We start from the raw sequence: 23,724 nt of genomic DNA, 5'->3' as shown, positions 1-23,724 counted from the left end.
ACGTAGAAGCTGTGAAAAACTTCTTCGCACTGAGATTTCTAGAAATAAAAATGGAGGTCATCAACAGTTTTAATTTTATCCCACAACTCTGTCTCTATGGAACATGTAAATTGGTTCATTTGGAGTACTGTTAAATTCTGCCACAGAATTTGGAGACTCTTTTCTTCAATCTTGGTATTTCCTAAACTGAAAGTAGGCTTTTTCCATTTTCAGTTATTTAATTTCTAGCTAATGTTTGTATGTGTGTCTTTGAAAATAGATTGGTTCAAAATTGCTGTGCATGTTAGAAATCCCATTTTATATGTAAGCTTCACTATTAATCATAGTCAGATTTGTAGATTCACAAAATAAAGGTAAACTTCTAATTCTTTAAACAGGTCTTGAAAATTATGTATTCACATGACAGGATGGTAAAATGTATCGATTTTCTGCTTCAAAGCAGAACTGACACTACCAGAACTGTTGCAGAAGTCAAGGTATTGCAACTGGTGCTGTAGCAATGGACTACTGTCTATAAACTCAGATGGTAACTGAGCCATTTGCACAATCAAGGTCCAAGACTACTTCCAAAGTTATTCAGTATTTTTTTCTACTGACTTCAATTAAAGATGTTTGTATACTTTTATTGTGAAAATCAAGCCATTAGTTCCTGTATGGTAGGCTGTCAGCTAAGATGTTATAAAGCTTTTAATTATGTCTATACTTGTTTTTCTAGCAGTATGTATTTTTCTATATTTTACGCTATTAATCTGAAATTTTTAAAGTCCTATTTATGAAAACCATTTGCTATTTACAGTTTTCACTGTTACAAAAGGCAAAGTGAATGGGCACTTATGTCCAGTTTGTTATTGGGAAGAAAACCGCTTCAAACTGTCTAAAGGCCAGGACAACACAACGAGCTATTAGCCAAAGGAGGAAAAATAACTGCTGAGTTTCCCTTGTGGTTTGGTTTTGTTTTGTTTTGTTTTGTTTTTTAATTGTAGAATTTCATTACATTTCTCAGTGTTGCATTTTAGAATGTTGTTGTTTTTTTTTTCTTTTCAGACTGCTGTTGAGTTTCAGAGATCAGCCATGGGTATTAAAGGTTTGCAGGGATTTGTGGCAAGAGTTTGCCCTGATGCATGCAGAACAGTAGATCTGAGAGAGATGGCAGAAAAACATCGCATCGATCATCCTGATTTCCCGCCTGTTATCGTAGTAGATGCTATGAGTTGTGTTAGATACTGGTACACACCAGAGTCCTGGGTGTGCGGTGGCCAGTGGCGGGAGTACCTTGCCAGTTTAGAGAATTTTATTAAAGCTTTTATGGCAGCTGGTATCAAGTTGGTGTTTTACTTTGATGGAGTGGTAGAAGAGAAAAAGAGAGATGAGTGGATCAAACGGAGGTTGCAGAATAACGAGGAAATAGCCAGAATATTTGAGTTTATCAAGACTCACAGGAAACAACCAGGGAGAGGAATGTTCACTGTTCCTTCAGCTTTGCCTACTTTTACACGTTTTGCTCTGAAGTCCCTTGGTCAAACAACAGTATGCACATTGCAAGAGGCAGACTTTGAGGTGGCTGCGTATGGTTTGCAACATAACTGCATAGGAATTCTTGGGCAAGATAGCGACTACCTTATCTATAATACATGCCCCTACTTTTCCATTGAGAAGCTCCGTTTGGACAGACTGGTCACTGTTATGTACTCTCGAGAAGATCTTTGCCATGCGTTGGGTCTTAGTCTGACACACCTCCCTCTCTTTGCTTGCTTGCTTGGCAATGATGTTGTTCCAGAAAGCTTGTTGGAAGGCTTTTGGCATAAATGTTTAGTCACCAGCCCCCACAGGAATAACAGCTACAACAGAAGAACAAACATACTTTTAGCTGTAGCAAACTACATCTCAAAAGTTCCATGCTCGTACAGCAGCCTGAAACACTTGGAAGAGATGCTACCTTTGGGATCAGACCAGGGACTACTTTACAGAGGAGTGGAGTCCTATCTTTTGCCCGGGCAGCAATCTCCATGGATTCCTCCCAACTTAACAAATTCCCAAACGTTCTCCCTTCAACAACAAACAGCCCTCTGTCAAGATAAGGAAATCTTTCAGGTACCTTGTTTTTTGAAGCTTAACGGTCACTTCATTGTCATGACTACTTAGTGGAAGTTGGTAATGAGTACACTGAACCTACTGATTTAAATTTCTGTGAGCAAAATCTTTTGTCTGTTAAGTACAGCCATGGTTAGGACTATTACATGCATCACCATGAGGGCAGGTGCAGCACATTTAATTAAAAGTGGTTCTTCTCTTTGAAGCATCAGGCAGGTCGAATAATGAGGAGCAGCTCCTGCATAAGCCTGTAGCTGGTTCATCTCTACAGGTGTACTTCCCATGTATTTCACCATGTAATGACTAGCTTTTTGCTTTTGAGAACCCACAGGTCAGCTACAGATGGTTAGTGGTCTGCTTGGCTGTGCCTGGCACATGCAGTCAAGGTACCGAAGGGAGCTGTGCTAAGAATGCAGAAATTGAATCTGGTCTTGTGTAGGAGATGAGGAAACTTCCTATAAATCTGTATTTCGTGATTTTTTTGATTTTTTTTGGTTTAATTATCCTTCAGATTCATTGTCCTGAATGAACCAAAAGCACTTTGAGTGGCTTGTTAATCCTTAAAGGGCAGGGCTGCACTAGCATGTTTCACTTACGGCTTCCCAAATGGGCAAAGATGTGCTGGTGTTGGGGTGAAAAATGGTACCATCAGGCTGGGTCGTTCTGAGCATTTAGATATATTAGCTGGGGTAGCCTACCTGGCTGATAGAAAACTAAGCTACCTTCCATCAGAGTTTATGTAATAGTAGTAATAAAATAATGTTTAGAAACTCCATTGAAGAATGCCTTACTGTTGCTGCATAAATCCTATGTTAAGCCAGTCCCTGGGCCAAGGAAATGACAGGTTAAAGTTGTAGACATGTTAACTTGCCTTTTGTTTCTATTATAGGTGTTTAAATATTTGTTATGTGTAATGTGTGTGCTTTGCCTCGTATTTTGAAACCTGTATGTGGTTCTGCTTACATTGCATGTAGTCTGAACTGCATGTAAATGACATGTATAGCTCAGTTCCAACCTTGCTGCTTCTCTCAGAAAAGAAGAGCATAAGCTTTCTAGCTATAACTTTCATAACTTTCTAGGTGTAAATCAGAAATATTTTTCAAGATACAGCATTGAATATAGTAATACTTTTAAAACCACATTGTATTTTTTTCAGTACATAAGGATGTGTAGATGATTGTCAAGTTGCAAGAAACTGGTATTTTCAAATGGTTTCCTGTCTGTGGCAGTGGTTTGTATGAAATAGTTCAATGCTTCATTCAAATAATGCTTACAAATACTTAACTCTGGTTTTGTTTTACACAAAAGCAGATTTGGGGGATTACATTGTTTATGTATATTAAGAATACTGAAGTATTTCTTCCAGGGCAACCATTAATTTATTGCTATAACAAAATGCTCTGTTGATTGGCATTGTGCACAGAAGCCTGTCACTGATTTTATGTTCATGTGAGATTTTTTTTTGTGTGAAACTATGACATTTCAGTAGAATTCGTTTTGATTAGTAATGACCCAGTGATTGACTGCAGCTTTGACCTGCTGAGTTCCCAGGCTTGCAGATACCAGAATTCTGTAGAAATAGTGAATTTGGTGCTGGCCAGTGGTAATTCCCAATGAAAGAGACTGAGATAGCTGCATGGATGGCACAACCCAAATAATACAGATAGCGTGACACATGCAGGGAATGCAGAGCAGAAAAACTTCAGTGCCTGCTCACCATACAGCATGGGTGCAGGAAAATTTATTAGTGGCACTTTGTGGAAATAATTGGCTCTACTCAGCTGTTTGAACACCCCCATAGTTTTGGTCTGAGGTTGTGAAGGAGAAAGTCTGCTCAGCTCTGCACTTGGCAAGACCAGGTTACCAATGTTACTGGTTGAAATTCTACGCTGGCTGCGAGTAGCTTTGTTGCTTCTCCATCTAAGCCGCTCTACACCAGCGGTCCCCATTGGTACTGAGGCTGCTTGTAGCCAGCTGCCGTAGCCAGATGTATCTGCATCCAGTGTGTAGTTGATATGCAGCATGGGTGATGCTGTGATTCTGCTTTTCAGCAACAGCCTGCAGACCTGGCTTTCCTCCCTAGAGTAGATTGTATTTCTTTTCTTGGGGAAGAGCTGTTGCAAAGTAAAAGTGTGGTGAAGTCGAATATTCTAATTTCACCACACAGTAAACTACATGGTTCAATAAAGAAATGGGGCTGTCATGGAGTGCATATTGCAATAAAATTAAAAGTTTGGGTTTTGTCATGCCTTCACTCACTATTTAAAGAGGGAATATACGTTTTCACATGACTAAAGGAGGGTGGCTAACTTTTCTACGTCTGAATTCAGAATTTGTTTTAAGAATAATTACTCTCTAAAAAATTAGTGTCATTAAAAACCCCAAGTTTTAAGAAGTCAAGGAGGGACTCAGAAGGATAATTATGGGTTTTCTGGGAGTTCCTGTCCGCAAAAAGATAGATGTCTGAAAATATATTATACTTGTGTTGTTTGAAAAAGCACTTGATCCCTCCCTGGCCATTCTCTCCATTTCCACTGATGGAGAAAGTACTATTTCCTTGAGCAGTGAATACATTTTCTTACTTTTTGATCATTCTTGATTTTGGAGATAATGCCTTCTTCCTTTTTTGAACAAACAGTTAGCGAAAGAACAGCATATCCAATCTGAAAATTATACAATCTTCAATATCCTGAGTAATGGAAAGATTGAGTGCAGCAACTCTTTGGAAGATGAATGTGATACAGAGATTCCTGGACAGGCACTTATCTACCGCCCTGCTCGTCAGCATATTTATTCTGTCTTGTTGGAATCTGGCAAAGGTAAGGATTAAACTACTTATATCATTATTCAAGTATACTTTCAATTTTGAAATCTGAAATCTTGAATTCAATGTTTCAGTGAATCAGCATGGCATTTAGGATAAAACCTGTGGGCAGCTGAAGTGTAGTTCTTAAGGAATCAAGAGAAAATGTGATAATGAAGTTGCGGTTTCTCTACATGCTGTTCAATGTCAATGCTTTAAAGACATTTTTAAAAATTGGGTGTTTTTTCTTTGCTAAATGGGAAATTGTGGAAGATGTTAATGATCAAACAATTGAGCAAAACAGTGACATTCAGAAGATTTTAAAAGTTTGAGAGAATACAAAACCTTATGTTGCTTTGATAAGTGTAGCACCTGATGAATTAGTGAGTTGTAATACACTTCTGCAAAACAGTAATGCACTGTTACCATTTCACCTTCTGTTGATTTTTAAGTCTGCAATTTTAAGAATGGTGGATAGTTAAATATAGTTACTGTAGTAATACAAATGCAAGTATTGGTGCCAGTGATTATTAGTTCTTTCATCTAAGTGCAAGAAAATATGATTTCTTTATCCAGTGGTATAAACAGATTCTGTAGCAGGTATATATATGTGTGCTTCCATTCTTCTGCTTTAAGACAGAATTCTTTATTCACAATCTTTGGACAAATTTTATGTTCTTAAGACTTCTATTAGTTAAATGTTATCTTTACAGTGTCTTTTAGGCAGTGAGTTGAAAATTTAAAATGTACTTAACTTTTATTCTTTTTAATATGTTTATTTCTCCTTGGTAATCACTTTACATTTTATTGATTACGGTGCACCGCCATCAAACCTAATATTCAAACTATACGGTTAGAAAGGCACAGGATGGTAATTAAGTACCTGACGTCCTTCAGCAACTAGAGGTTGAAGTTGTGCCATAATAGGAAAAAAAAAATAGGAAAAACTGAATCAGAGTTTACATAGTGATTGGAGAGAGTAACAAAAATCTCAGCAGTAATCATGCACATCTGTCATTTTTCATTTTTCGGCCTACTGCCTCTAAATTTTGTAGACAGTTATAACTTGGTTGGGTTTTGTTTATTCCTCTAAGCAGCAGGTTATTCACTGATGTTTTCAGAAACGCCCAGACCACAACTTCTAATTAACAACTGTTGCTGTGAGATGGCAGGGTAGTAGGCAGATTTGCATTTGTGTTGCAGTGTTTGTAGTACTCAGATGAAGAAGATTAGAATTGAAATACAGAAACATTACCTTAGAATCTTATTGAAAATGAAATCTAAATGCGAAAGAAGTCTTTAAGAAAGTGATTTTAGAATAAAACCACAGATAACACACATTATTTGTTCTCAATTCATGCTTCAAATTCCAGAGATAATTTTCTAAAGTAAATCATAGTGCACCTTCAACCCTTAACCCTTCCAGAAAGGTAGGCAGAATGTGTCTGCATGGGCATACCAATTAAATCTGCAATTTTAGTGCATGTATCTACCTCTAACTGCTTTACAGTTGCTGATGTAGCTCATTTGCAGCTAACTTGGCTAACTCTACACAATGTTCCAGTTAGCAGTAGAGAGGTACGTGTTAGTGATCCTCTTTTTTATTCTTTAAGATCCCTCAATTACAAGATTCCTGTGTTGGAAACTGACCTCTTTGCAGTTTGCACATCTGCTTACTTACTGTTAAATAGGGATAGCAAAGCAGCCAATATTTAGTAAAAGTAGCAGTAACGTTTTTCATAGAAGCAGGTTTAAAATAATGTACACCTTTTCCTCTACTCTGAAACAAGAAACTGTTAGTTTTGAATGTCTCAGTTGAGATTTCCAAGGGTGCCTGAGACCCAAGAATCCACAGGAGCTGGATGTTGTCATATGCTTTGAAATCACTCACATAGACCACTTTGCCTGAAGCTGTAGTGTGATAAGCGTTTATTTTGCTCTCAGTGCCTGTTTAAGTAATTCTCTTGCACACCCACTCATTTCAGTCCCTGTGCAACTTCTCAGTCGTGCTGGTGCAGCTGCTTGTGCAGCTGCATAGTGGCCTAGTTTGAGGAACTGAAAATACCTCCTCTCGTTCTTCCCTCCCTTTCGTGTGGTCAGGTAACTAACCTGGTTTTGTTTCTCCATCCAACTTTGTGTAGCCACAAACAGCTGTGGTGAAACAGCCTGAGGGAATGGCAGGGAGTGGGAATGAGCAAATCAGTGGTTGCCTGAAAAAGTTAGCAGTGCTGCTGAAAGAATTGCTCACGGAAGCTATGCCTTTGGCATAGTTCGGTATACAGTAAGTATGTGCATACCTTTACTCACAGAAATGTTACTAGAATCACAGCCTTATTTTTGACCCTACAAAAATACATAGGGTGTTGACAGTGATCCTGATAGCATGGCATTTGTTGCCTGTGTATTTTAAAGGTTTCTTTGTAATTAATTTAGCTATTTCTGATCATTAAGTGGAATATTGCATAGAGGGATATACAAATTGTCAACTTTTAGCATCTTTCCTAGAAAACCAGTACTATTGGAAAAATTCAAGAAGGAGGGGAAAATAACAGTAAGTAATGCACCTTGATGGGCCAGCAAAACTCTCTCTTTTGTGTGTGAAGAGTGCAGAACAAAGCCGGCGGGTTTTGGCACTAGCTCAGTCCATGGAAGTACTGGCACCTGTGTGACTGTTGCCAGTTAGGAGGTTATGCAATGTAGCCCAAGCATGCGGCCAGCTCCTGGAAGTCCTGGCATTGCTCCCAGTTCTAACATTAGCAGGCCAGACTGACTCTCACTTTGACACTGTCCAAAACAGTCTGTTAGCAGAATTTTTGCTGGTTATCACCAGTGACCACTCAGGAGGACTTGCATTGTTGCAGGTGTAGAGCACCCTCCTGTATAACACATAACCCTATTTCCAACTGTCTCATCTTTCAGTGTTTTGCACGTAGTTGAAATTTTCCTTAGGCTGCCTAAGCAGTGTTTCCACAGGTTGTTCAGAATCTATTTACAAAGGAACTGTTATTTTTTTAATTTTACTGATGATATTCTTAATGTGCATTGTGGGGGGGGAAAAGTTTGGAAAATTACTGGTTTTTTTCAGGGATATTTCCATGCAAGGAGGGTTGGCATTTAGTAGTCATGTCTCTATTTTGTTCTTGGTATGTTAATGTATGGTCAGTTTGCAGGACCTTGCTTTCAGCTATATTTTTTTGGCTATTTATGTGAATGGTCATATACTTCTGTTACTGGTGGATAATAATAGCAAAAAGCACTCAGATGATGTGGTGCTATGTCCTGTACCAACATTGATATAGATTAAAAGAGCAAAACTAGAGGTTTCCTATTGACTTCTCTTTTTACTGTGCTTGAGCTCGATGGGTGATGTAAAAATAGTATTTCACTGGCATTTGGAATCAAGTGACATTTAGATAAGTTGTTCTGCGAGTTGTGGAACTCATAGAGAATTAATCCTCCCACCAGCTTCCCCTCAGCAAAGCTTTTTATTTCCATACTCCTTCCTAGTATCCTCTTAACTTCTCCCGATGTCCTTGACAACTCCCTCCTGCAGTATATGGTATACAGTGTTCTCAACTATGTTCCTTATTGCCTCTGCTCTCCCCAAATCCCATCTACTTTTTTATTCAGCTCTAGCTCTTCCATAGCTACCTGTGTACTGATTTGCTATCCAGTGCGTTTGGATGCAACAAGTAACTTGGCTTTCCTGCCTTTCTTTCAGTTGGTGCCCTAATAGGATCCCTCTGGCAGCTAAGTCACCTGTTTCACAAAACGTTTAGGGATCTAATACATATGAAATCTCTTCTCATCTGTCAGGTTTAGTTGAAACAGAGCAGTGCATCCATGAGTTAATTGTGAGACAGATGTCCTAATTGTATTAGGCTTGCTTCCTTAAGAAGCCAGGCTAAAATTTGGGAGGCTGAGTGAACTGAATAGATTGAATAAAGCAGAGTATTTTACATAATCTTAAAACAGAATGCAAACACATCAGAATATTTCTGAAAGTGACTTTGGAACATTAAATTGGAGGGGTTTGTTCATGAAATAGCATTATCATAGGCAATGATTTATAATCAAGACATAAGACTATTCAGCTACTGGAATGTGCAGTTTAAGGTGCCTTTTTTTCCCCCTAGTGTAGGCATTTTTCTTTTTTTTTTTTAGTGTCATCAGTTTTTGGACAGTGAAGCATGGCAAGCCAGGTGTAATGCTGTCCCTCATAGTCCCACTGTTGGTTCTTCAGTCCCTCACCTTTATTGGAGTTTGTGCTGCAGGTGTATGGGTAAGGAAGGAAGAAGCAGAAGGGCTGTAAAACAACTTTTGTTATGTTGTTTTCCCCCTCTCCTATCCCTGACACTAGAACTCTATGTGAGGAATTTCTGCCCTTGCACCATAGCGCACTACCCATTCATTCATGCCAACAGTCATTTCAGCTATGAAGAAGATCAGGAAATAAATGTGACCAAACTTTTTGGGGTGGTGGAGGCAAGGGGAGCATTGGAGAGATTTGTTTGGTTTGTTTTAAGCTAGATGAAGTTTTTGATTAGGGTTCATAATGTGGCATGAGAAATACTTGTGTACTGAAGTGCAGGGTGACTGGAATTGATGAAAAAAGGCAGGAATTTTTAAGAACAGTGGTTTCAGTACTGGGTGAGAGCTGGAAGGAATTAAAGATGCAATTCTGTGTATCTGGAAAGGGACAAGGGAAGAAAAAAAAAAAAAAGCTTTGAGATTTGCCTGGAAAAGATCTGAAAACACTATTCCAAGTGCCCAGCACTAGCTAAATGTGTTTACTTCATACTGTTTACCAGACTAAAGAGTGTGGAAATTTAGGGGACTATGACATGGTTACCATAAGCAAAATCTGGACAGAATGCAGAAGCACCATGTATAACAATGGTAATGATTCTAGTGTTTTGGGGGTTTTTTTTATGAAGACTTGAACTGGAATGATTATGAGCTGCCTATTGGAAATTGGATGGACTGCATTTCAAAAATTCTTAAATGCTTGAGTTTTTTCTGGGGGTATTTTCATTTGGGTTTTGGTTTTTGGTTTTGCTTTTTAAAGCATCAAGTAGTTAGGTGCACAACTCCAGTAGTGAAATTTTTAATTTAAGAGGTACCCTGCTCTTTACTGGGGGGCGGGGCAGAGTTGGGGCTAGAAGGTAGGGAGCCACTTGAGCTATTATGCATAAACAGTCCCTTTATACTAGATAAAAGGTCTGGAACAATGGGCTGTAAAAGCTCTGCATCTGATGGTGGGATGACTCCATTGCTGTCAGATTTCAAATAGCCATCAAAGCCTCCTTATAAAGATTTTGTCTGAAACCCTGACACAGGAAATGTCAGGGCAAGTTGGGAGGAGAATCATATTAAGGACTGCCTGCATATGTGGCAGTGTGACAGCCCTGAGAGACTGAGGTTGCTCATGTAGGTCCCTAAGCTATGCCAGATGCCTCCACAGCTTCCTGAACTGCCTCGCAATGGGAAAGCCTAAAATTGTCTGAAAGCCGTTTTAGAATGATTTCCACAGATTCTTGTACTTACATTTTTGGCTGCAATTCCCAACACCAAACTCATGTTTATAGTACATAATTCAAACTCTCTTCATTTGTTCTGATGATTTGTCATGGAGATACTAAAAACTAATTTTTCTTGGTTTGTTTTTAAAGCTGAGCAAACAAGTCATTATGAAGTGCCTTCTGTTACTTTAGAATCCTGATCACCACTGATTCCAACTTTTAACACTAGTGTCAATATTTGCATTTGACTTACTGATCCTGTTTTGTCTTTTTTAGGTGGAGCCTATCCTTTGGTAAAAGAGTGGTTTGTCTATTTTGGAAATCCGCTTCAGCAGCCGGAGCTGATACAGCCTGTACAACCTTCTATTCCAGGTAGAATAAATATGTGTTTAAATTTGAAGTGAAATAATGACATCATTAAAATCGGGTTAGACAATTCATCATCACGTGTTTAATATGGAATCCAAAATGACTATGGAGAACAAGGTGCTAAAGTGGAAATGCTGCATGCCTGTAATTGCTTTAATTACCCTGCGTAATTATAATAGGATTCAGCTTTGAGCTACATGTTATTACTATGTCTTGTTAAACCCAGTGCTAATTCAAACATCAGTTCTAAAATGCAAACAATTTCTTAGAGATTCTAAATACTGCTGTGAGGCCAGGATAAGTGGTGTGCAGGGCCATATTAAAATTCTTCTATTAAGCTGTTTGAGAGAATGTGTTAAACAAGACTGGCAGAGAATATAAAAAAGGGCCATTTTTAGATCACCTGTGACACCCAAAAAGAGAATCCAACTTTCAGTAAAAAAATAATTAGGCTCTCTGTTTCTCTGAAGCTATTTCTACTATCTTAAGCATCAAGTGTTTTGTGTGTTTTTATCTTCTTTTCTTCGGTAAAGGACACATTCATGAACACTCTTAGTGAAATTAGTTTTATGAGGAATCTGTTAAATTTATGAGGAAATATACACTTTAGTGAAAAGATTGGGCACTGTATATGTCGCTGGCAGAGAATATAAAAAAGGGCCATTTTTAGATCACCTGTGACACCCAAAAAGAGAATCCAACTTTCAGTAAAAAAATAATTAGGCTCTCTGTTTCTCTGAAGCTATTTCTACTATCTTAAGCATCAAGTGTTTTGTGTGTTTTTATCTTCTTTTCTTCGGTAAAGGACACATTCATGAACACTCTTAGTGAAATTAGTTTTATGAGGAATCTGTTACATTTATGAGGAAATATCATACACTTTAGTGAAAAGATTGGGCACTGCATATGTCGCTATTCCTTTATCAGTAAATTGTGTCATGCAATACAAGTTTAGGATAGGAAGTAAACAGTACTGTATCAATTTTCTTATTTCAGAGGCAAAATTGTTCTAATTGTTCATTTGTTCATGCTACTATAGTCATAACCCCTCTATCTTTCCTCTCATAGCTTGTTCCCTCTGTCTAGCATCTCCTATCAGGAGCTCAGAGTTTTTTTTTAGTCTTTCATATGAAATGAATTAGTTCCATTGATATACAATACCACTGATACCTTGTTAAGAAAAAATATTATCTACTTGACTTTTTGAGAGTAATTACCAGTGCTTGTTCCCTCAGTACCCAGAGCTTTCTGTAGCAGTCCTTGTTCTGATCTGGTCTAAATCCAGATTCAGAAAGTGCTGAAATGCATGTGCATTTTTTTTTTTTGTCTTGTTTTGTTTTGTTAGGGATTGCTTTAGAACCTACTTTTTAAATTTTCTAGCTTTATAGTAAATTTTCTTTTAAGGTATTCTAAGATTGTATGTTTATCTTCATATATTTAATGAGAGTCTTCAAATTGAAGGATGAAGGAAAACCAGTTGCTCTTTAGATACCGAAATTGAAGGATGAGGGAAAACCAGTTGCTCTTTAGATATTGGCCTTTTCTGAATCCTTTTGAAAGGAACTGTTTGGAAAGAAATGAGTTACATAGACAAAGTACAAACTCCTGATACACTATTAGGAGTGATTATCTAATTGACTCTATGATGGAGTGACTACATCAGTGCACAAGGCAAGAACTACAGATGTCTGTCTGGACTTCTGTAAGGCCTTTGACATGGTCCACCACAACATCCTTCTCTTTACCTTACATTGTTCAACCTGGAGAAGAGAAAGCTCCAAGGCAGACCTTATTGCAGCCTTCCTGTACTTAAAGGGGGCTTATAAAAAAGATGGGGACAGACTTTTTAGCAGGGCCTGTTGCTATTAGGATAAGGGGTAAAGGCTTTAAACTAAAAGAGGGCAGGTTTAGATTAGATAGGAGGAAGAAATTTCTCACAATGAGGGTGGTGAACCACTGGCACAGGTTGGGCAGAGGAGGTGGTAGATGCCCCATCCCTGGCAACATTCCAGGTCAGGTTGGACGGGGCTCTGAGCAACCTTGTCTAGTTCAAGCTGTCCCTACTTACTGCAGAGGGGTTGGACTAGATGACCTTGAAAGGCCCCTTCCAACCCAAACCATTCTATGAATCTGTGACTTGATGATATCATGAAATTGCTGTGGAATTTTCCAAATGGGTACGAATATGCAGGGTGAAAGTTAATTGGTCTGTCCTGTACAATTGTTTTATTTGTAAAAAATAAAATTTGTTTGCTTTTGTAAAACAAGCAAACAAAACTCAGTGAAGTATGAACCATACCTATGTAGTTACATTTCAGTTTGCATGGCAAATATACTGTATTTATTGTTGTGAAAGTTTCCTTCACAGATAGTATGGTACCTTCCTCCCTTTCTGGAGAGGAATCCACTTAATCTCATGTATTCTGGTTCTACTGCTCTGCAAACATGCTACACATAGAACCCACCTTCATATTGACAATAAACAGGATTTAAAATCACTGTGTTTGTTTATAGCAACCATGTAAGAGGAGTTTATAAAAACAGCATCTCCACAGCCATAATCTTTACTAACTCAGTAATGAAAGGCTGTTCAAGCAGACTATTAAAAAAGGGGAGGAGAACTTCTAGTGCTTATTTTTAGTGCTCTGTTGTCATTCCTTCAGTGAACAAATATTTTTCTAAAATTTTTGCAGTCCATATTTGTATGCCTTACATTCGCTCATGCATCTTTTATTTTCCACAGCAAGACTTTCTAATTCACCAAATAAGGTTCTCAACAGCACATCACATTTTTCAGACAGGGATCGTATTTAGAGCTAAATTTAAAGAAGTTGTTATAGGAAGTTAGAGTTCAAAGCTGTCAATCAAGATCAGGTTACTAAAAAAAAAAAAAATTACCAGAAACTACTTAAACAGGTGCAATTAATCTGTGAAAGTTCTTTGTTTTATCTTTTCTGGAAAAAATTATAACATCATCACAACTACTTTAGAAGTGTACTGAGAATATATAGGAAATCCTGACTCTATTGAATTATATTTAGATTAAAAAGTCTGAAGAAAGAATATTTGATATGAACTTTGAACTGTAATGTGCATAACCATAAATATTTTAAATTTTGCATTGATCTTAAAAAAAAAAAGTAGAATACCCTATGATTTTTTGTGTGTGTGTATAAAACAGTAGAACTGCCTTGCATCTGAAAAACTTACAGGTGATAGATTGAATGTTAGCTTTTTCTAAAAATGAAATATTGAATACTAAAGGCTGTAAGATGATCGCTTAAAATATACATAATATACACTATATTTTAAATACATTTTTTTTGGGAGACAGTCTTCTGAATTAGCATCTGCTTGCATTCTCTGTCTCTCTTTTTGCATTCTGGAATGTTTCCTTTCAGTTAAATAAATGTGATCATGATGTTTCCCATACATTGACAGAGTAGCATTTAAATTGATAAAAAAAAGTCTCTGAGAAATGAATTTTGTTAGAAGATCTGTGATCCAAGAAAATACTGTTTAACATCCAGATCTTGTGAACACAGCTGATCTATTTGATATATGTGCAGCTTATATGGAACAGAGGAAGTTTTAAAGTCTTTACTGGAAATATATTGATTCTGCATTTCATTTTATTTCTGAAAATGTGTAGGATATTGTAGCTTTATACCACAGGAGTTTCAATGTACTTTCAGTATTCTAATCGTTGCATCTTACAGGAATATGTCATGAATACACTTATGTTCAAATTACAGTCTCTGGAATGCTTCTTTAATGGTCAGATTTAATTGGCATTTGGGTTTATGACGTCTTTAAAATTGGCCACAGTTGTTGACAAGTTAATGTGGAATGTACCTAGCAAGTGCATTTTTATAAACTTATTTATACTGCTCAGTATTTACATGAGCGTGTAAAACACTGAAGTGTTAAAGTTCTATTACTGGTGTTATAAAATGAAATTTCTATAGTCATCACTTCAAATATACATAAACAGTTAATATTATACATTTATATCTATACACACAATGGTGACATGTTTTAAGTTGGTATGAATGTGAGGATCACCTTTGTATAAGCCTTGAGTTCAACGATACCATAGTATTAATGCATTCCACAACTGTTGCATGCATTGCGTATTCATACATCAGTTATTGAAGTTCAAACAAATTAAAAAAATACTTATGTATTCCCTTGAAGTACTCTTGTTTATCATGATGCTTTCTATATGACAGTGTCTTTAAATGTGTGAGTGAAAAGGAAAAAAAAAATCAATCGGTGCTTTTTCTGTTAACTTGTTGGTTGTCCATTTCTGTGTTTAGGCAGGTAGTACCTCTTGACCTCCATGGAGGTCTTTGTTGCTCTTCTTGGAGTTCCCAAGGACTACATACAGTTTCTGTAGTACTGAATATGGTTTTCAGTTTTGTGCATTTTGAGAATAACCATAAGCATATGCAATGTTTGAGTATCTCTCTGTAATTCGTTGGAACTTGTGGTTCCTACGACCCCAGTAGGATAGATAGTTTTCTCATGACTAATCATTATAGTAAAGATGTATCAACTTATATATATACACACAACTATGTTTTGTTCTGTTTCCCTTTTGTTACTCAGTTTTGGTGTTTTTAGGTTAATTTAGTAGATATTTAGATGTGTTCAGAAAGTAAAATATTTCTCCTCCCTATGTGAGTAAATTTCTCTTGTTCTGGAGTGTTTTCTAATTGCTGTCAAGTATGTTGTGAAGATGTAATTAGGGCAGAGAACAGTTTTAGGTGTTTACTGTATATGGATCTTAGGTCTGTTGTTGACTGTACACATGATGGGAGAGTCATTAAACTTCAGTGTATTTGTTTCTTTGTTTTATTTATCTCTCATTTAAGGGTTAGTATAATGTCTTGCTCTTGGGTATTACATGGAATTTAATTACTTGTATCCTTTCAGAAAAATAACACTTTTGGTTGGTATGTTCCACAAAGAGATAGTGTCAAGTTTTCTTTCCCAGAGTAAATAACTCATAATTCATCAGTACCTCTTTTTCCCAGGCACAAGTAGATGTTGTTTCTGAAAGTATAAGAAGCTGTTTATGGAAGAGATGTCTTGAATTTTTTGTTGAGCTCTCTCAATATAGATATGTAATCTTGATTATTGATGTAGTTCATGGTTTTACTCTGAAGAAAGAAGGATTTCTATTATTAGGTATACCCCTGGATGCAATTCATTTAAAAAAAAATGTACAGCTGGAAAGAGTACTTTCCTTTAACTGATTCTTGGCGTATCTCTTCGCATGCAGCTGATTTGGAACCTTCTAGAAAGCAGAAACCATCAAAACTATTTGAGTTTACCCATGTAAAAATTGTCTCACACATTAAAGTTGCTTGGCCTTGGTAGGAAAAGTTGGCTTTGTTTTGGTTTTTTATGCATGTTGTAGTTGCTTTTCTTCCTGGAAGTCAGTCTCTGCTGTTCTCTTTTTTTTCTTAAGGCAGCAATTACCAGTATCAAAACCAGTAAACTGAGTCTTACTATGCTGTCTGTACTGGCCCTCTCACTGCCAGTATTTGTGTTATCACTAACCTGCATTTCCAACTCCAAGCAACTGGTGTTTTTTCTTAATGTATGTATTGCCCTACAAATTAAAGTTAGAAACATACAGATTGTATGATGGTAGTTCTTTACATGGTTAAAACTTTAGATGGGAGAGTTAGTCTTAAAAATAGTAAAAGAAACATCCATCAGGGAGATGAAGAAAGAAAATACTAACTTCTCTTCTAGTTTCCCCCTCTCCAAAGAATTAGTACCATTTGGTTAATGGGCTTTCTTGGTTAAATAAACATTGTCTGTGTAGATTTCAGCACCTTGTCACTTTAACCATTTATTATCACCAAGTGTTCCTAACTGGACTACAGCTGCTGCATATCACACAAAAAAGAAAAGGTGTTACCAAATGTAGCTTAATTAGTCCACATTTAAAATTCACACATCGTTTTATTTAACTACAGAAGCAGCAGTATTTTATGGGAGGATTTTGTCTTTAATTGGGATTCTTAGGCATAACCAGTTAGCTGTTCTGTTATTTCACGTGCATTAGTGTTTATTTTGATAATGGATTAAATGTAATTTAAATGGAGAGCAAATTTTACATTAGTTCACACGTGTCGCAAGTTGGGAGATGGCAACATGGGGTAAGTATTAAGGATTTAGAGACCAGGGTGAATGACGCTATAGAAAGTCTGGAAAGATACATTGTACATAACTGATGACAGCTCTTTTGTATGTGTTTACAGCAGTGTTTCATACAGTAGCCTAGGGAGTGCAAAACACCAGATAGCCTTGATTTTTGTTCCCAAACTGGAATCTACTGCAGAGGAGTCATACCAGCACAGTGGTTTGTGGAGAATGCGTGTTTGCCAGCAAATGGCATAGGTGACCAGTTTGTTCATTAAAAAAGGTGATTATAAGGGAGGCAATGCAAGGATCCTTCAAGGACCCCTGACAGGCTAGCTCCAGGAGAGAAAGAGAAGAAACAGATATGGTTGTTTTCTGCTGAATCACTGTTTTATGAAGTTAACCTCATGTTTTGCTGTGGATCCCCAAGGGAAAGGACGTACTTGTAGGTAAACTTTATTCTTGCAAAGGGTAAAAGCCTGATGTCTCAAAAGTTTTCTATGTTGTTGTAACAATTGAATTCAGTCCACTCTGCTTAAACATGCCTGTATTCAATACAATTTGTTTAAATTACAGGCCTTAAATTTTTTGTTAATTTTTTTTTCCAAATGCCAAGTTTTGTCAAATATATTTCATTTTCAACCCTGTGGTCCTTGCAAGTGCCAAGAGCATAACAGTTGTTTCCTTTCAGATTGTAATGAGGTAGGCATGTTTTATCTTGCTGCTGCCAAGATAAAATAATGGATTTCTTTTGTAGGTGGAACACCTAATTTGAAAACACTGTGGTTTGCCAAAGGACCTGACGTGGAAAAGCAACGGTATAGTACATTTCTGGCATGCTTTCACCTTCATGCCGAGATGGAAGAGCTCCAAGCTCTAGAAGCACCTGTTGCAGCCTTCTGCTGCTTGCTGGCCTATCTTATGATGCAGGTAACTGGGACAGTTACTTTTTCTTCAGCTGGCAGCCCTGACAGATATGATTGACTAATAAACTGTTTCTTACTAACCTGTGCTGGACTTTTCTCTTCATCTTTACTGTAGGCATAGTTGATCAAATATAATAGTACTGCATTACAGTATTTTTAATTACTCCATTTAACATGCATCATCCTGTTCAAGAAGCACTTGGGTTTTTTTAGTACTTAATCATAACTCTCACATGCCCGTGACAAAGCCCCTTGGGCAGTTTAACAGAGTATAAACTGAGGGATTTCCCCCACTTTTTGTGACCTGTTTGCAAATTAAAGCTTCTCTTTTTGTGTTTCCTTTGTGTCATCAAAAAAAGACATTCCCTCAGGTGACTGTGCAGGCTGTGCAAACAGACAATATAAATATTTAGTCAGCTCTCACTACTTTTTCACACCATCTTGTCAGTCTACTCATTTTCAAGCCAGAACTGAGGATATGGCTCTTCTCATTAAGTTCTGAGTAATAGGTGATCATTAGGTAGCAATTCTGTTATAATTCCTGATATTTGGCAGTCTGCAGACTACCTTAATTATATGAAGAAGGAACATGAGATTAAATGCAGTATTGCTTCATTATTTACATTTCTCTTAGGTATTTAATATGTTGCCTGTACTTGCTACCTTTCAAATGCTGATCTCACAAGCAGATTTTCCTCCTTGAGGATGAGAAAATTATAATGCCTTTATCTTATCTAATAAAACCTGTTGTACTTTTACTTACGCTGAACTGCATTTTGTCTTTTGTTGTGCTTTTTCAGAGTTCACTTTCCTCAATAACAGATTTATCTGGTGTGTGATACATGAAAACAAGTTTTCTCTGCCTTTTCCTTTCTTTTTCCCTCATACATGTTTGTTCAAACTTACATGATGCATTGAGGAAGTACATATGGGAATTATAAAAATGATCCATATCTCTTTTTTTCTTTAATCTTTGTATAGCAGAATGTAAATTGAAAGTTTTTTGAAGGTTGAAACTTATTAAACATCATTTCATGACTTGCAGTTTTAATTCAGTAAGATACATATCATGCTTTTCATATTTGGATAGGAAATCACGGTTTCATTTATTTATCTATGTTCACTGTTTCATTTATTGTGCTATCCTCTACACCCTTTCATAACATGATTACTGAGTTATTTGGAAAGGGTTTCTGTAGTGGGATTAAGAAGAGCAGCAACAGGACAAAACGCCTACAGAAATGTGGATTTTACTGAGCCTTGAGCACAGCATATTAATAAAATTTAAAAAAATGCTTGTCAGGGATATGGTTTTCAGAACTCGCTATCCAATGGCTGATGTTAAAAACAGAGGTGAAAACAGTTTTGCATCTCATGTTTTCAACAAGAATAGCAGCAGAGAGATCATGTAGAGGGCTTAGTTTGATGGAAGATTTTTCATGGCAGTGCCAGTTTCTCAACACCTGTTCTGTTTTCCTGATTCTCTTCTGCCCTCTGAGTTGCACTGATATAATCTACCCTGTTGATGGAACTGATTTGGATTAAAATGTTTTTCATTACTGAGTTGTTTTAAACTTTGGTTAGTTCTCTGATACTGTCCATTTGTTTTCTTGGGGTGTTTGAGAGGAAAACATGAGAGCAAGAGTGTCAGCAACTGTGCTTTGAGCTGGCCATACTGCTTCCATTTGTTTTATAGCTGAGAAAACAATACTTGTCTAACTGTGACCTAATTCTTATCCTTACGCTTTAATCTTAACATTTGTATAAGAGAGGGAAGGTGGATTGTTACCCCGAAGGTGTTTTAAGTTGAGCAATTGTAGGTTGCATTGAAGTAGGCTAACAGCATTTCCTTCAGCTCATATGAGGGAGAAATAAACTTCTTAAAAATTTCCTTACATATCATTTAATCTAACATAAAACTTAGTTTTTTGCAGGAACCAGCATATTGACCAACCTATCTGGCTTCCTCAAAATGTATGTGCAAGTATTTAATATAAACTTCAGATGCATTTTTTTTAAGTGAGAAAAAATTTCCAATGAGCAAATCTTAACTATATAAAGAAAGTGTCAATTTGAAAAGTAAACTTTTCAATGAGGGTACTATTCAAATATCGTCCAAATTAAGAACAAAAATAGTGGAAAAAATACAAAATAATAGATCTATCTTTAAAGTTAGGGGAGGAGTGAATGAGTTCAAATATCAAACTGTGGAGCCTCCAAAGAAAGGGGAAATTTCTCCTTCAAGCTCTTACAGTTTTGGAAGAAATCTGACAATGGAAGCGTCATAACTCACCAAGTTCAGTTACTGAATAAAATACTTCTCTAAAGAAGTATTTTGGCATTCATAAGCATTTTGGCTGATCTGTTGGGGGCATTTTCCTGCTGTTGTACTTGTAAGCAATCTTTGACTTACTTTTCTTAGGACAAAACTGTGCAAGTATTAATAATTGTTATGTACATGAAAATAACTTTTTCTATTACTGCAATGTATAAAATGTGCAGGTTTAATAAACCTCTCTTGTTGCCATCTACACAAATGTGACACCTGACTTGAAATACAGGGTAAAGTAGGGCCATTATCAGATCTTAGCAGCCAGGTGGAGTTAATGAATACCAAGGAGCATTTTGAAAGCTTAAAACTTTTCTGATACCACTCACCTTCTTGTGCTTTATGCAAGTTTTAACAGAATCATAGAGGGCAAAGTGGGATAAGCAGCAAGGCCTGATTTTAAAAAAAAAAAGTTGTTCTCAGTTGTGGTAGAATAATTTTTATCTTGAGGAGGAAAGAATGGGTAACTTCTCCTAAGCAAATAAATGAATGAAGTAATTATAGGTGGCATCTTAGGGGTTTTTTTGTTTTTTTTTTTTTCTATTGATTTATATCAATACTTTTTTGTTAATTTCTCTCCATTTTTTTCTGTCACTTTTTGATTTTTTTAATACCCTTAATAGAAACCGTTAATGGATTGAAACGGGATGTACACAACATTCCCTGTAAATCAAGCTGTTAAAAGAAAGGCAATGCAGAGTTTTAGGCAGCCTTTTAACTGTACTACAAATGCACAATGCATATTTCCACCGTTTGCTAGGGAAATCTTCCCTTGAGTTCCAACTGATAAAGAATTGTAATGCTTTATGGATCTTATTTAGAGCCCTCTTTATAGCCTCAACATTTGTAACAGATAGGCCTCTATAGAATCTCAGAATATTTTTTCACAGCAGTAAATGCCCCCATTCTCCCTTTTCTGATAGAAGTATTAGAGTGGACTGATAAATGAATTTAGAATTTTCCTTTACGTTTTCCCACTTGAACATTTTAGGTTTAGTTATCTTATAGTTTTGAGTTCTTCCCACTTAAGTTTGTAACGTAAAAAACTAAAAGAATCCAAATATGTTTTGTTAAATCCTGAAATTTAGCTTAAAATAGGTAATTGAAATATTTTAGATTATTTTTGATGTTCCCAACAGATAACCATGTAAGTATTTGAAAGTAATCCTAGTGGTCATCACATCTGTGGCTCACTGAGGTGTTTTTTATTCTGAGTCTTAATTATAAAGCAATTTTTTTTTTTAAATCTCATTTTTTTTACTGTGCTTAGTGTTATGGAGACAAGGACATTTCCTGTTATTAGGAAACTTCAGGGGAAGCGGAGAAGGGTACATGAAGGGTGGGCATTTTTATGGTGTGTGGAAATCTGTGTATATACATTATACATGGGTATTGGGGTATGCATTTCATTCAAGTTGTGAAAGTAAGTATTTTGTTCCCTTTAGGTGTCTTTTCCTAGACAATGCATTCAGAGTCATCGTAACTTCATAAGGACATTGATTTAAGTTTGATTTGCTTGAGCTAGAGGAGCCAATTTTCATAAAGTTCCTCTTCAGAGCCTTCAGATAATATGTTATTTTTTCATCTGTTTTAGGTCAGTAGCCTCTCTCTGGAGGACTTAAATGCATTTGTGGCAGTCATTCTCTGCCTCAAAGGGAAGACAGCTGCTCAACTGGCAGGTTTGCAGGTATGGTCTGGAATAATTCAGTAACATAAAATGTTCATGATAACTTTGGGATAAATATTTTTGGGGAAAAATCTTCTAAATTAAGTTTTTCCATATACGGGAACCAAGATTCATGGTAAATATATAGGTTTTTCATGTACTACAGTTCATGCGAATCATGTAAAAAGAACAAAACAGAAAGGACATTTTCTAGTGGTTGCAGTCCTAGGGTGAGCAAATTAGTCTCAGATTTCTTCCTGACTTGGCTTCCAGACTTCCAGCTGATGGAAAATTTGTAATGGTGAATCCTGTCTTGCAACATTGCTTCATTCTTTTTGCCTGAGGATAGTGTTTTGGGACATAAGTTGTATGAAAATCACTACATTAAATAAAGTTTAGCATTACTACTTGTGGGAGACCATAAATATAACATAAACCTAACCAGAAAAAATGTCTTGTTACCTAGTGTGGCCCACTGTAGTGAAGACCTCTTGGATCACACTGTCCTGTAATTGTTCAGGAGTTTGTTTTTAAAATTTTTATATGCTTTGTGCAAATCAGTTTCTTCCTTTCCTATCTTCTTGACCTCACATGTGGAAAAGCAGGTTCCTAGATGGTTGTTGCATTAGAACCATCTAAATAGTTCTTCTGGCATATCTAATTTACAAGAGTATTTTCAATCTCATAGCTTGAGATTGTATTCAGAGTATTAACAGTGTACAGTACAGACTGCACATGTCAATGGCTATTTGAGTTATGGGTTTACTTAAAAGTAGTGGGGAAAGGTTTAGAAATGGTTGGAACCTTAATGTATCTTCACTCTGAAAATCTTACTTATATTTCCAATAAATTCTCTGTCACTCTGAACAGTCCATGTTAGAGTTTTAAAAGTACTTCTTGCTGATAGCAAGGTAACTCCTGTTACTATCCATTGGTTTCTAGTGCATGGGGACCAAAATAACAAAAACTGTGTGATTCCATTTTCATAATTTGTTTCAATAACAGAAAGTCCAGCCTTCTATCATTTTTTTCTGAATTCATCACAAATTTGTTCTGCAGCTGATCAAATGTTAGATCTGTGTGACAAAAAGGAAGAAATGAGATGAAGGCAATATGGAAAACAGCAAAAATGTAGGATTTATTTCTGTTGAAGACATTATTGCATGTAGTGTTGCACTTAACAGTGAAAGAATCATTATTTTATCAAGTCTGTTGTGGCAGTCATTCAGTAAAAGCACAAAGGAAGCCAAGCATAAGCAGGAAGTGTTGAACACTTAGCTTATATGTGTGCTTACAGGTGCTATTCTGTAAGTTTCTAAGATGCTTGGAAGTTTATTGTGTTTGATTTAGATGTCTTTGTGCGATTCATTTGTATTGTGGTTCTATGAAAACATAAATGAGCGTTGCACCCAAACACATAATATTAATCAATACTACTTCTCAGCAGTCATTCTACTAACTCAAAGTTGTTCACAAAATTTTGTAACTTTCCCACAAAGCTTATGGCAGATCAGATACAGTCTGCTCTTCCACTGTTGATGTAAAAGTACATGAAACATGAAGCTGCTCTTATGCTGTATCATGTATCACTCTGAGATGGACAGTATGTTGTTGGAATGGACTTATGCATGCTATTGGCAGGTACTTTCTAAAGTTACATCACTCTGCTACTTATGTAAGCACATAATGCCTTCTGCTGTGCTAAAAAACAACAAAAGATTCCTATAATGCAGTTGAAATTTTTGTATCGGGCTATTTTGTAGAGTACTTCCGTGTCTTACTCTATTGAAATTCACACTAGTGCCTTTGGTAGTAGTTTGGGCCAGAATAAATCCCTCTGAAGAGAATAGCGATGAAAG

General features: G+C 36.6%; 1 protein-coding gene across 1 annotated transcript in view; it reads left to right on the top strand.

Moving 5' to 3' along the window:
• The first annotated feature begins 1,071 nt into the window (after positions 1-1,071).
• Positions 1,072-23,724, top strand: part of FAM120B (family with sequence similarity 120B) — a 49,176-nt gene continuing 26,523 nt past the window's right edge. The window contains exons 1-5 of the mRNA XM_010281807.1: positions 1,072-2,091; positions 4,730-4,910; positions 10,693-10,788; positions 17,702-17,874; positions 21,794-21,886. Coding sequence (XP_010280109.1) covers positions 1,072-2,091; positions 4,730-4,910; positions 10,693-10,788; positions 17,702-17,874; positions 21,794-21,886 — 1,563 coding nt within the window. The remainder of the gene's footprint in view (positions 2,092-4,729; positions 4,911-10,692; positions 10,789-17,701; positions 17,875-21,793; positions 21,887-23,724) is intronic.

This window comes from Phaethon lepturus, unplaced genomic scaffold (assembly GCF_000687285.1).
Source record: "Phaethon lepturus isolate BGI_N335 unplaced genomic scaffold, ASM68728v1 scaffold5242, whole genome shotgun sequence".
Classification (NCBI taxonomy): Eukaryota; Metazoa; Chordata; class Aves; order Phaethontiformes; family Phaethontidae; genus Phaethon; species Phaethon lepturus.
This window is presented reverse-complemented; position numbering and strand designations above follow the sequence as displayed.